Here is a 13,392-nt window from a genome sequence, read left to right on the forward strand (position 1 = left end):
CAAACAAAATAAGTTCGAGGGGTTGTGTACATTGGCAAGGAAAAACAAATGAAGTGATCCAGTGAGGTACTGTGTGGTTATGCTGCCAAGGAATGAATGTTCTCTAGAGTGGAACAGACACACAGACTGAAAATCCCAGCAGTTGAGAAGAATAGATCCAAATGGTAGGCAGTGGAGGGACAAAAGAACTATGGGTGAAGTTCCGGGACAGGCTTGATGGTGACTCTTAGAGAGGGGGGGAGGGGGATCAGTTTAGACTGGAGTGTGCTGAAGCTGGAGTTCTCGTGTTGTGCCACTCAAGGAGAAAACCAAAGAAGGCCTCTGGCTGAACCTGAGGTTTGTCAGTAGAAAAGGCAAGCATGCAGCATGGGTCAGGTCATTCTGAAAGCATCTAGAGGAAGAAGAGCATTAGGGCAAGAGGAAACCCAACGTGTCCAGTAGAGCCAGCCATGGCATCCAGGCTAGACAAACCAAAGGCAGAGAAGAGCCAGGCACAGGGGCTGCTCTTGGAAACCCCATGCAATTAGGTTGGATGCCCGGAAATGATCCAGCCAGTGGGGGTGGACCCTGTTCGAACCTGAGTTTGGATCCCCAGCACTCAGGCTAAAAGATAATTTGACAGGCACACCTGGGTCCCAGAGCTGCAGAGAAGGTGACAGGGGATCTGAGACCTCCTAACCAACTGAATTGATGAGCTCAGAGTACAGTGAGAAATCCTGCCTCAAAAATTACGGTGGAAAGTGTCTGAGGAAGAGGTTCGACACCAGCCTTGGTCCTAACACAGACACAAACACACACACAAAAGATAGTGTGGCCTGGAGAGGTACACAGCTTGGCTGGGATGAGATGAGGGCTTCCCCCGCTTTGGTGATGAAAATGGCTGGTCGGGGCCATAGTCAAGGCAGTTTACTTGGTGCTTCAGAGAAAAGGTCAAATTACAAACTTAGGTGGACTGAGGCATTAAGGAAGCAGATGTCGGCCATACCTTGGATAATCGATGCCAAGGTTCTGGTAATCCTCATAGATCCTGACAGTCTGAGACCCAAGGGAACATTATAGCATTACAATTATCATTACCTTAAAGCCAGGCCTCTAAACATGCTTGACAAGGAAATCCTGGAATGTGACGTTTGGGGGCTAATCAGACAAAAATGTTAGAATATTTCAAAAATCTAAATGGGGCTGGAGCGGTGGCTCAGCAACCAAGAGTATTTACTGTTTGTGCAGTGAACCCAGTTCAGCTCGTAGCACCCTGGACAAGGCAGCTCCAGGCCTCTGATGCTCTGTCCTCAGCCTGTGGGCACCTGAACTTACATGACACCCACACATAGCTTATATAAAATGAAATAGGATAACAGTTTTATAAATCTCACAAGTGCAATCGTAGAATCCTACCAATTTTGGCGATTTAACCAAAATTTTATAATAAGGCTGCAAAGCTGACTCAGTGACTTCGACTCTGGCTGCTCTCACAGGGGACGGACGTGGGGTTCAGTCTTGGCGTGATGCTGTGACACAGGCATCTGCAGCTCCACTTCTAGGAGATCCGTGCCCTCTTCTGGTCCCTGTGGACACATACACACATGTGGAATGCAGATATACATGTAAGCAAAACGCGCACGCTCACACATAGTTAAAAGTCTGAGATAAACACATACACTCACATGTAGTTAAAAGTCTGAGACCATGGGAAAAGGAACTTTAGAATGGCCCATGTTTCATTCGAAAACCACTGCACACAAGGTATACCCAGTAGGAGGTCAATCCGGAAGCTCCGGTCTGGGACGGTCACTTCCCCCCCGCCACGCTTCCTCCTCTACTGTCTGTCACAGTGGAAGGAAACAGGGCCTCACCGTCTCAGAGGCTGACATTTCTCCTAAATAGAATGTCTCACTCTTCATTTATCTTTTTCTTCAAGTATGTGTTAAGCTACATTACAAGGATAAAGGAAGAACAGCATGAGTTCATCAATAAATTTGAAATGGCTTTTATTCAGGAAGTAGAAAAGCAGAATGAATTGCAAATTAAAATACAGAGCCTTTCACAGACTTCCAATATTCCATCCAGAGATTCACAGAGCAAACTGAGCCAGGAAATGGACCTCCACATTGAGGTATGGTTTATTTTTAATGCCTTTAATGAGGTGTTAAGCCTTTTATAAATAAATTACCTTTGTATGTGTTTAAAGTCATTTTCATTTGTCAGAAATCATTAGTAACTCGCAGAGTGACAGGTGACCAAGAGACTTCTTGGACACTGTCATACCTCACAGACATAGAAGACAGATTTAACATCAGCCCACGAGAATGAATTCATACTTTAGATTTCCCGGTGCCCTCTTACACCCACGACTGAAAGTCAGACTGCTTTCCCTATATCAGCTCCACAAGGACTCTGTTGTTCTCCCATTGGTGTAAAGCGGGTGTGCAGTTCCCGACGTGCGTGTCAGGCCTGCCACGTGCACAGAAAAGCAGTGACGAGAGCCTGTAGGTGGAACCCTCTGTCAGGTAGAAGGTATCGACAATGTTCTCTTGCAGGTAACTGGGATCAAGTTTTAGATTAGAATTCATTTTCTATTCTAATCTAATATCTCAGTAATCTGATACCTCAGTAAGTGACTCCAGTGGGTATTTCTCCCCTCACAATAGTTTCATGGTTTATATGTATTTTGGGTAAAGTTTTTCCTAATGCTTATACAATTTGGTGCCCATTTTTCACACAGGAAATTCTCAAAGACTTTTCAGAAAATGACTTCCTCACCATAAAAACTGAAGTCAAACAAGTACTAAGTAATAGGAAAGAAATAACTGAGTTTTTGGAAAAATGGCTAAATACTCATTTTGATACAGAAAATCTTAAAAGTAGCATCCAAAAAGAAAACAAAAGCATCGGCCTAGTGAATAACTTCTACCATAGCAAAATCACTGTGAGTATCACCGTTCACGTTCACACTCTGATGCTTTGCTTTTATTTTTCTACTCATCCTGAAAGGGTTACACTGGCTTGTATTTTCTGTAATTTGTATGTAGGTGCTCTCTGAAAATGTTTGGTTGTCCAAACTTTATTCTTTTATTTTACCATGCTTCTTCAAGATAATTAAACCAGTTTGTACTTGGGAAGGCGGCAGGCTCTGCTGATACCGAGTCCCACTTGAGAGGTTTTGTGTCTGCTCTTTGTTGTCTCCTTGCCTGTGAGGATGGAGCCATTGCCCCAGTGGCCTCAGAGAAGCTGAGGGTTGAATCTGTTCCAGGGCCAGTTGTGGTGACGCATGCTGATAGCATTTGCTGAGGGAGGCAGAGGCAGGCGGATCACGAGTTCGAGTCTGTGCCAGGGCTCTGGGCAGCAGTGTGATAGCACCATAAACGGCCCTGGCTTCAGGGGGACCTATGTGCGTTAACCTCCATAGCTTTCCTGTCATTTTTGTGCTCTAATCCTAGATTGTACATTCCAAATGTGCCTACTGTTACTTTGTTTTTAGCATGTAACATGTATGTGTGAGTATTTTTTTTGGTTAAGTTTATGGAAAAATTAACCCAGCAGTACAGAGAATTCTTACATAATCCATCCCTACAGATAATCTTCCCTGTTACCAAGATCCTGCACCCAAAAATACCACACATGACAGTTGGTGAATTTCTAGCTCACACGTGGTGTTGAAGACCCTGTCAGCTTCCTAAATATTATGACATAAGACCGTCACGCCAGTGTCAGCCAGCCTTCAACATAAAAGAGAATAGTGGTTTTGACTGTTATTATCTACACAGGAATAGATTTATAGACTAATTTGTAAAAATCAGTATATTGGGGCTGGAGAAAATTGACTCTCCTCTCAGAGGGCTACCTACTCTTCCAGAAAACCTGGGTTCAGTTCCCAGTACCCACATGGTAGTTCACAACTGTTTGCAACTCCAGCTCCAGGGATTTAACAGCCTTTTCTGGTCTCCAAAGGCACCAGAATAGATGTGTCCCATAGAAAGAGATGCAGGCAAAAGACCGAGACGTGAAAAGGGTTTAACTCAGTAAATTACTTTCTCTGTGAGCTGAGGCTGTGTGCTCGCCTACTGATGACTTTAGCCTGCACAGTTCTTCCCTCCTTTTCCTGTGTTCCTATACAGTAATGAAGTGAAACGACCTTACCGATCCGTGTAGGTCTTCCCATCCATTATTCTATTCCCGTCATCCTTAACATCTAACATGTTGAAAGAGAAAATGTGCGTTCATGTCTGGAGCACTGTTCTAAGATCTTCTAACTAACGAATTTCAGCATGCGAGCTCTCCTAGAATTCTAGTTCTTTCATACTGTAATTTTAGGTTATCTTACAGCTGAGTGTCTCTCTGTTCACAGGCCATGGTAAATGAATCGACGGAGTTTGAGGAGAGATGTGCTGCCAGAGCCAAAGATTTGGAGCGTCACCTGAAGGCGCTGACAGAAACAACTGAGCAACTGTCTAAAGTCTACCAGTCACTGACTGTCTCTTGGTCCATTGTGCGTCCTTCCACACAGGACAGCAAGGATCCTCGTGTTGCATTGGAAGCTGAACAACTGACCTCAAAGGTATGAGCTTCCTGGTGTTGAGAGCAAATGCACAGCTCTAAAACAGTCAGTGTGAGTGCACTGTTGTCTGTGTGTGTGTGGGTTGGGTCTTTACAGATGCAGGAATTGCTGCCCGGTGATCAGCCCTGATCAAGCCATTTTAGACATAACAGTTCATAATGACCTCTAATTTGATGGGTCCTACATGAGGCTTATGGTTGTGGAATTTCTTGAGATTAACAAACCTCCTAACATCCAGAACGTAACAGGGTGTGAGGTCAGCATGCCCCTGCTCTGAGTCAGGTCATTTCTCTGTGTCAGCGACTGCAGGCATGTTACAGCAACAGTATGAAATAGCCGGGGCATGGAACACGATGGCTGCAGCTTTCCTGGTACAGTCGGCCTCAACAGAAACAGGTGTTTTTTATGTGGCCATGGCTGTTCTGGAACTTTCTCTGTAGACCAGGCTGGCCTCAAACTCAGAGATCTGCCTCCCAAAGGCATTGTGTTACCATCACCCAACTAAGTGGTTAATTTTATTATACCAGAAAAAAAGAATTTGAAAATAGAATAATCCACACATTTTGTTCAGTTAGTTGGACTGTCTCGGGCCTCAGGGATCAGCAGACACAGCAGAATTAGACTACAATGACAATGCACAGGACACGGTATTGCTTGCCATCCTCAAGAATGCATAAACTCTTCACAGCTTGAGTTTTTAAACTTGTAGTATATAAAAATATTTATTTCAAAATGTACTCCCAGGATATTAATTTTATCCTCTGAAAACATTGTGTAATAGAGCATTTTCAACTAAAAATGAAATAATGTCCTTTGGATAAAATCTTGGTAAGTTTCTTCTTGTAATATACAATTGATCAAATCAGATAGCATGAACTTGCTTGAAATCTGAATACAGACCTTTATAGCCATCCTGTGTAAATGCTTTTTCAGAGATGATTATATTAGAAAACAGATGTGAAGTCATGTCCAGGTCAGAACTGAAATGACTGCAGAGATTTTTCATATTCGTTCAGTCCTTCATTTCACTTTAGATGTTTGTTATTTTTGACTGTGTATGAGAGGGGTGTGTGTGTGTGTGTAATAAATGCATGTGCCTGAGATGCTCAAAGGCACTGATCTCTTGGAGCAAGAGTTACAGAAGGTTGTGAGCCAGCTGATGTGAGCAGGGAAACAACACTCGGGTGTTCTCTCAGAGCAGATATGTTCTTCCTTGTCGAGATATCTCCCAACCCCGCCCATTATTAATTTCTAAGTCTAATAGGATTCAAATCAAAAGCGCAGGGGACTATGTCATATAAGAGTAGTTTACAGAATCCAGGAGCTAAACAAGTCTTATTAACTAGGAATTTCTATTTCAGTCTTTTTGATTTATTAATAGCACTGAACGCTTGATGGTTAGCAGGTCTTTTGTGAGCGTCCCTCTGACCACGGGTGACATGTTGGCCACGCATAATTCTTCCTGTCACTCATTTCTAAATCAGCTTTTCTAGTTTTGATTTTCCTGATGCAAGAATTACTCAGACAGTGTTTTATGTATCATAGTGTCTTTGTATCATAGCCAAAGAATACCTTTGTAGTTTCCACACTTTCAGCATACATTGAAATCTTTTGTTGGTTTATTTGAACTTTTAAAACCGTATGTAGGGGGCTGGGGATTTAGCTCAGTGGTAGAGCGCTTGCCTAGGAAGCACAAGGCCCTGGGTTCGGTCCCCAGCTCCGAAAAAAAAAAGACCAAAAAAAAAAAAAATAAAAAAAATAAAACCGTATGTAGACAACTGATCAGTGGGACAGAACAGATAGCCTAGAGACACAGACAATGCAAAGACAGCCCTGGGATCTTTTTAAAAGGATGGTACCTCAGCGGAGACAATTCATCAAACACTGATGCCGGCGCCTGGACAGCCACCAGCGAAAGCGTTTCGTAAGGCAGGAGTAACAATGCACACGTGTTGTTCAGGAGGCTGAGTTGGGAGGGTGCCATGCTTTCTGCAGCCCACAATGTGTGTGACCCACATAGCAAGATCCCATCCTGAGGGACAAAATACATCTCTTAGGATGAGCATAAATGTAAAACAGAACAAAGAAGACAACACAGGAGAACACATGTGTCCCCTTAGGTAGGCAACGGCTTTTTACATACAAACTAAAAGTGCAGCCCCAGGATTAAACATGGACACACGGATTCTTCCTGCCCAATTCTCCTCTTCAGAGAACCTGGCCAGAAGAATAAGGACAGAGAGAAAATATATAAAATATCAGATAAGACCCTGAAATACAAGATACACAAAGAGAACTCCCAAAATGTCATGGGAAGGATATTAACCAATCTGACATGGAATGGGAAGATTAGAATGAACTCCTCACTCAAACAAGATATATGGATGCACTCTGACGCACCCCCCACTGCTACTGCACTCTTAGGGAAATGACAGCACTGAAGAACGCAACACAATTGCTAAGTGTGCCTGCCTACCTGCTGGAAGCCCTGATTCCCTAGCATTGCTTAAAGTAGGCTTGGTAGCACAGGCCTGTAATCCCAGCACATGGGAAGTAAAATGGGGGTCAGGAGTTAAGTGTCACCTTCAACTACATAACAATCCTAGAGCAGCCTGACTTAATAAAGATTGTCTGTGACAAACCTGTAACCAACATGACACTGGATAAAAGGTGAAAAGCTCAAATCACAAACGAGTGTCTTCTCTCTCCATTCCACTTTATTATAGCCCTTGAAATAGGAGCTAAAGCAATAAGACAGGAGAAGAAAGTAATAGAGACACAGGTAGGAATGCAGTCCAAGTATTCCATTTTGCTGAAGATCGGTTCTGTATACAAAACACCGCCAAGGACTCCTCAGAAAATGTCAGAACTGGTGAACACCTTCAGCAAAGTAGAAGTTTACAAAATGAACCCAATCCCTTTCCTCCCTCTATAACTCCATGCACAGTAGCCACCCACAAATAGACCTGGATGAAGCTCAGTGAGAGTACGAAAGGTCCTGTCTCTCTAAAAATTGTGGGATGTAGGGGGCACCTAGCGAGTCATGAGAAGACACAGGGCCCCGGGGCTGGAGATGGCTCAGCGGTTAAGAGCACTGACTGCTCTTCCAGAGGTCCTGAGTTCAATTCCCAGCAACCACATGGGGGCTCACAACCATCTGTAATGAGATCTGGTGCCCTCTTCTGGCCTGCAGTCACATATGCAGGCAAAATGCTGTACATAAATAAATAAATCTTTAAAAAAAAAAAAAAAAAGAATCAAATACCTTAATTTAAAAAAAAAAAAAAAGACACAGGGCCCCTTAAATCATATATCTAAGTAAAGGCCATCTGGAAAAGTTCTCTACCTTCTGAAAAAACTTCAAATGGGTACTTTGTAGAAGATAAAACTGGGCAAACAGTAAAAGATTAGCTTTGGCAGGAAGGGGGAGGGGCACAAAGGTGAGTAAGTAGAACTCGGGGAATCTAAAGAACCCCAGTGTAAACTGGGCCTTAGCAGTAGTCAGTGAAAAGTATCACTATCAGGACAGGTGTGGCCATTACACACGTTTAAGGGCAGCACTCAAAGACAGGCCAGCAGACCTCTGAGGGAAGCCACGTTGCTCTAAACAGGAAATTTTATGCAAGCCAAGGCTAAATAAAATAACTGCCAGTATGACTACACTTGGAGACAGTGTACTGTTCTAACACATGGTTTTTAATCATAAGAAAAAAGAAAGGCAACACAGTTTGTATGAGAATTTTCTGTAAACCTAAATAAAACTCTAAAATACTGGAGCTGCAAAATGGTTTATTGGGTAAGGATGCTGGCCAGAACCCAGGGTGGAAGGAGAGAGGAGACTTTGCAAGTTGTCCTCTGGTCCTGGGCTCGTGTCTACTCCATGGCCGCACTGCTTCTGTCTCGTTTTCTTGTTGACTCATTTCATTTTTTTATGTGTATGAATGTTTTTACCTGTACATGTGTCTGTGTATCATGTGCTTGCCCAGAGCTGCAGTTACAGTCGTGGTAGCCATGTGGGTGCTAGAAGTTAAACCCTGGTGTTCTGTGAGAGCAGCCAGTGCTTACTTGTAACCTCTGAGCCACTGTGCAAGCCCTCATTTGATTACTTTCAACCTTTCTGTTTCATTTGGTAAAGTATATCACATTTTTCATTGAGGAGGAGTGTTTTCTTAAAGAAAGAAAAATATTTGCTTACATAGAGCTTCAGATCTACTTGGTACCAAGTATTGGGATATTACACGATTACAATTGAAGTTAATGCCTTGATTATCTCTCATGCATCAGGAGTTGTAGACAGCTTTCAGACATTCCTGCTACAGCATGGTGACCAAACAGAACTGGAAAAATTGAAACTAATCGTTGTTTTTCTTGCTTTTTGTTTCTATGAAAGGACAAAAATGCTTTAGGAGCTATGCCCTATAAAGAAGAAATTGAGGATCTCAAAATGCAGCTGGTGAAGATTGACCTAGAGAAGAAGGCAAAAGCCAAGGAATTTGAAAAGGAGTAAGTCTTCGCTCTCATTAAATTATGACTACGTGTGCAAAATTAAAAACAAGTCCCAGCTGTAGCCGGAGCGTAGCTCCTGGCAGACTGCTTGCCTAGCATGAGCCAGGCCCTGGTTTCATCCCCACTAGTGAGAACCTGAGCATGACTCATCATTTTGCCGGGTGCCTTTGCCTGCTTATTCCTCAGTGACACAGGAAAGAAAGATAGCCTGTCGTCCTTCAGAGTGACTGCTGAGAGCGAGCTTTTGCTTTTCTGTGTGACTGAGAGTTCTCTTGGTTCTGTGAATTCCCTTTCTCCTCCTGTTGTGCTTTGTGTAGAGGTTGTTTTCTTTTGGTACTGGCGTCCCTCAGCGCATGTGCTTGTGTTCACTACCTGTGTGTGCTGTTCCAATTAGAACATCGCAGAAGTTGTCTCTGTAGAGAGCACAATGAGGTGAGCACTGTGCAGTCAGAGGAGCTGAATTCCAGATCTGCCCATCACCGTAAACACATGCTTTACTGGCTAGTCTCATCCACTCCTGGCATTTGAATAAAAGGGAGACTTATGTAAGAGAATGTCCCATGATGTAGCCCAGCTCTGTAGAATTTCTTCCTCGTCAGGAACGCCATTGAATTCTGCCTGGAAAATAGAAAGTAGGAAAGGCTATAAGATACAATCAGCATTTATTTTCATAGTTTTTGGTTTTTCGAGACAGAGTTGGGTAGCCCTAGCTATCCTAGAGAGTGCTTTGCAGATCAGGTTGGCCTCAAGCTCAGAGTCTGCCTACATAGTGGTACTAAAGGCGTGCCACAACTGGCACCATTTTCTCACTTTTTAAGAAGAGTGTAATTTCTGAGGCAGCATTATAATTTATGGCTAATTAATGCATGGATGGCTGACTGACAGTTCATGACGTATCTCTTTCTCCTGGGAAGCAGCAGTCAAATCTGAGTGCTGGCTCTGCCAGGTCAGCTGCAGTAAGGATCTGCTGTCCTGGCATTATGGAAATTAAAGTGATCGGTTTGGTGTTTGTTCTTGGTTTTGTTTTTTGTTTGTTTCTTTTCATCCTCTCATGGTTTCCCATTTATATTGCCCTGTGGTAACAGTTTATAGTGTCTCCAAAAATAATTTTGTTCAGGTATAACTAATATAACCTATTATTATGTTTCCAGAAGTTTTGAATGAATCAGTCTCTCAATAATAAGGCTGGGCTGCTCCTGCAACCAAACTGAAAACTTGCATTTGGGTGCAGGCATGAGAGCCAAGCTGTATTCCAGGGGCACAGGAGTGTTACATCAGTGCAGCACGTCAAATCAGAAACCTCTGCAACAGTAAAGTCACGTGAATAGTTACATATTTTTATTATTTTATTCTTGTTAGAATGCTTGCTATAAAAGCCACTGTTGAACATCAAGAAGAAGTGATAAGGCTACTGAGAGAAAATCTTAGAAGAAATCAGCAGGCCCAGGATACCTCAAGTAAGTGGAAGAGAACAGACGATGGTGATGATGTTGATTATGATGGTGGTGGTGGTGATTTATTATACAGTGCATCCCAACTGCAGTTTCCCCTCCCTCCTCCTAGTTCACCCCAACAACAACAGCCCCTCTCCCCCACATCTTCCCCCACCCATTGTCCTTCAGAAAAGAGCAGACCTCCAAGGATATCAGCCAAATACACCATAGCAAGTTACAATAAGACCAAGGCTGGATGAGGCAACCCAGCAGGAGGAAGAAAAGTCTGACTGGCGTAACATGTACTAACAAAACAGTTTTAATTTGCATTTCCCTGATAGCTAAGAATTTAAATATTTCTTTTAAGTCAGTAGTTCTCAACCTGTGGGTCATGACCTAACAGGAGTCACATCACGTAGTCTGTACATCAGATGTTTTTATTATGATTCACAACAGTAGCAAAATAATAGTTATGAGGTAGCATCAAAATAATTTTATGGTTCCCACTACAGTTGAGAAGGTTGAGAACCATGCTGTAAGTGTTTCTTGGCCTCTTGTGTCTCATACTTTTGAGAACTCTTGTTTAGTGTATACCCCTTCTCTCCTCCCCTTTTTTTTTTTTTTTTTTTTTTTTTTTTTTTTTTTTTTTCTGGAGCTGAGGACCGAACCCAGGGCCTTGCGCTTGCTAGGCAAGCGCTCTACTACTGAGCTAAATCCCCAGCCCCTCTCCTCCTTTATTTTAAATGTTCATTTGTTTTGCCTGCATGTATGTCCGTATGAGGGTGTCGGATCCTATGGAACTGGCGACACAGACAGTTGTGATCTGCCCTATGGATGTGGGAATTGAACCCAGGCCCTCAGGAAGAACATCCAGTGCTCTTAACTGCTGAGCCATCTCTCCAGCCCACTGTACATTGTTATTTATTTTTTTGATTAGGGGGGCTGAGAGGGTTGTTGTTTGTTGTTTTGGTGGGGTTTTTATATTTTATGTCTTTTTATATTCTAGATACTGTCCATCAGATGTATAATTGGTAAAGTTTTTTTTTTTTTTTGAGTTATAAGTTAATGGTGTTCTTTGCTGTATACAAGATTTTTAGCTTCCTAAGGTCCAGTTATTAATTGTTAGTCTTCATACTTTTGCTATCAGGGTCCTGCCCAAAAAGTCTTTTCCAGTGCCAGCCTATTCCCTTCTTTCTCCTGGATCATGTTCAGGGTATCTGGCCTTTTGTGGGGGTCCTAGATCCATTCCAGTTTGTTTGTGCAGGGTGACAGGGAGACATCTGTTCTCACTCTTCTACATGCAGCCCTCAGTTTGGCAGAACCATTTGTTGAAGAGACTCTCTTCCCCATGTGTGTTTTTGTCTCCTCATCAATTATCAGCTGTTCATAGGCTGTTGCTTATATCTGGGTCTTCAGTTCAGTTCATTGTGTCTGACTTTACACCAGTACCATGCCATGTTTACTGCTGTATATAGCATAACTCTGTATATGGTAATAACTCTGTCTCTTTCACTATTCAAGATTGTTTTAGCTAGTGTGTGTGTGTGTGTGTGTGTGTGTGTGTGTGTGTGTTTCCATATGACATTTAAGGGTTTTTTTGTTGTTGTTGTTGTTGTTGTTGTTCAATTTCTGTGAAGAATTGTGTTGGAATTTTGATGAAGATTGCCTTGAATCCTTAGATTGCTTTGCTAGGATGGCCTTTTTCAAAATACTGATCCTATGAATCCATGAACATGGGAGATCTTTCCATCTTTTGATGTCTTCAGTTTCTCTAATATCTTAAATTTTTATTACACAAATCTTTTATTTACTTGCTTAGACTTGGTCCAGGATTTTTTTTAGAAAGCCAACTGATTTTTGAATGTTGATTTTTGTATCCTGATACTTTGCTGAAAGTGTTATATCTATAGAAACTTTCTAGTGAATTTTAAGGTCTTTTATATATAAAATCATGTCATCCACAAATAAAGACACTTTCACTTTTTCCTTGCCCATTCATATTTCCTTGGTCTCCTTCAGTTGTCTTATTTCCCTTAGTAAGATGTGGACCACTGTATTAAACCGTAGGGGAGAGAATGAACTTCCTTGTCTTGTTCCTGGGGTTTTCTCTATTTATCAAGACTGTGACTGAGGGCCTGCTGTAGACTCTTTATTATACTGGGCTATATCCCTCCTATCCTGGTCTTTATCATGAATAAAGATTGAATTTTGTCAAGGCCCTTTTCTGTATTTGATGAGATGTTCGTCTCTAATCCACTGGGGTACAGGAACAGGTGTGGTTTTCAGAGACACCTGACCTGTATTGTATCTGAATGCTAAAGATGTACATCTCTAATCTCCTCACATAGATATACATCTCTAATCTCCTCACATAGATGTACATCTCTAATCTCCTCACATATATTCTATCTTTCATGAACTGCTGGTGACCTAGTGGGTTATTGAAATAAATTACTCCATTTTGTCTGCAACGCTGTCATGTTTTCCTCTCATTTGAAGGTGTATTTAGTGAGCACATGCAGTAGTGCTGAGTGACGTGGGGGCAGGCTCCGCATGACTGCATAGGGTAGCTTGCTGACAGGTCGCACGGTGATTAGAGCATAGATCAGTAAAGGCTCTGAATATGAATGCCGCCACCTCTGCAGTGAGAGCAACTGTAGGGCAGACTCTAGGGAGAGGAGGAAATCACAAGAGGCTTCCAGGAAATGGGTTCCATAGTGCCTGTTACAAGGTTTACTGTCTCTAGTATTTTGAATGAACTTCAGAGCTAATTAAGATTATCTGCCTAGCTAAACATGGCAACATATGCCTCTGATCCAGCACTCAGGAGGCTGATACAGGAGGATCAGAACCAGTTCAAAGTCAGCCTGGGCAACACAGAAGACACCCTGTTGTTTC

The 13,392-nt window shown here is 42.5% G+C and overlaps 1 protein-coding gene across 4 annotated transcripts in view; it reads left to right on the top strand.

Annotated features, from left to right (window-relative positions):
* Cenpe (centromere protein E) overlaps positions 1–13,392 on the top strand; it is a 58,667-nt gene that overhangs the window by 40,475 nt on the left and 4,800 nt on the right. For all 4 annotated transcript variants that reach the window (XM_063282221.1, XM_006233351.4, XM_039103858.2 and 1 more), the window contains 5 exons: positions 1,919–2,113; positions 2,723–2,926; positions 4,346–4,555; positions 8,946–9,058; positions 10,421–10,518. In XM_063282221.1, the coding sequence (XP_063138291.1) occupies positions 1,919–2,113; positions 2,723–2,926; positions 4,346–4,555; positions 8,946–9,058; positions 10,421–10,518 (820 nt within the window). The remainder of the gene's footprint in view (positions 1–1,918; positions 2,114–2,722; positions 2,927–4,345; positions 4,556–8,945; positions 9,059–10,420; positions 10,519–13,392) is intronic.

The sequence above is a fragment of the Rattus norvegicus genome, chromosome 2 (genome assembly GCF_036323735.1).
Source record: "Rattus norvegicus strain BN/NHsdMcwi chromosome 2, GRCr8, whole genome shotgun sequence".
NCBI classification, from domain to species: Eukaryota; Metazoa; Chordata; class Mammalia; order Rodentia; family Muridae; genus Rattus; species Rattus norvegicus.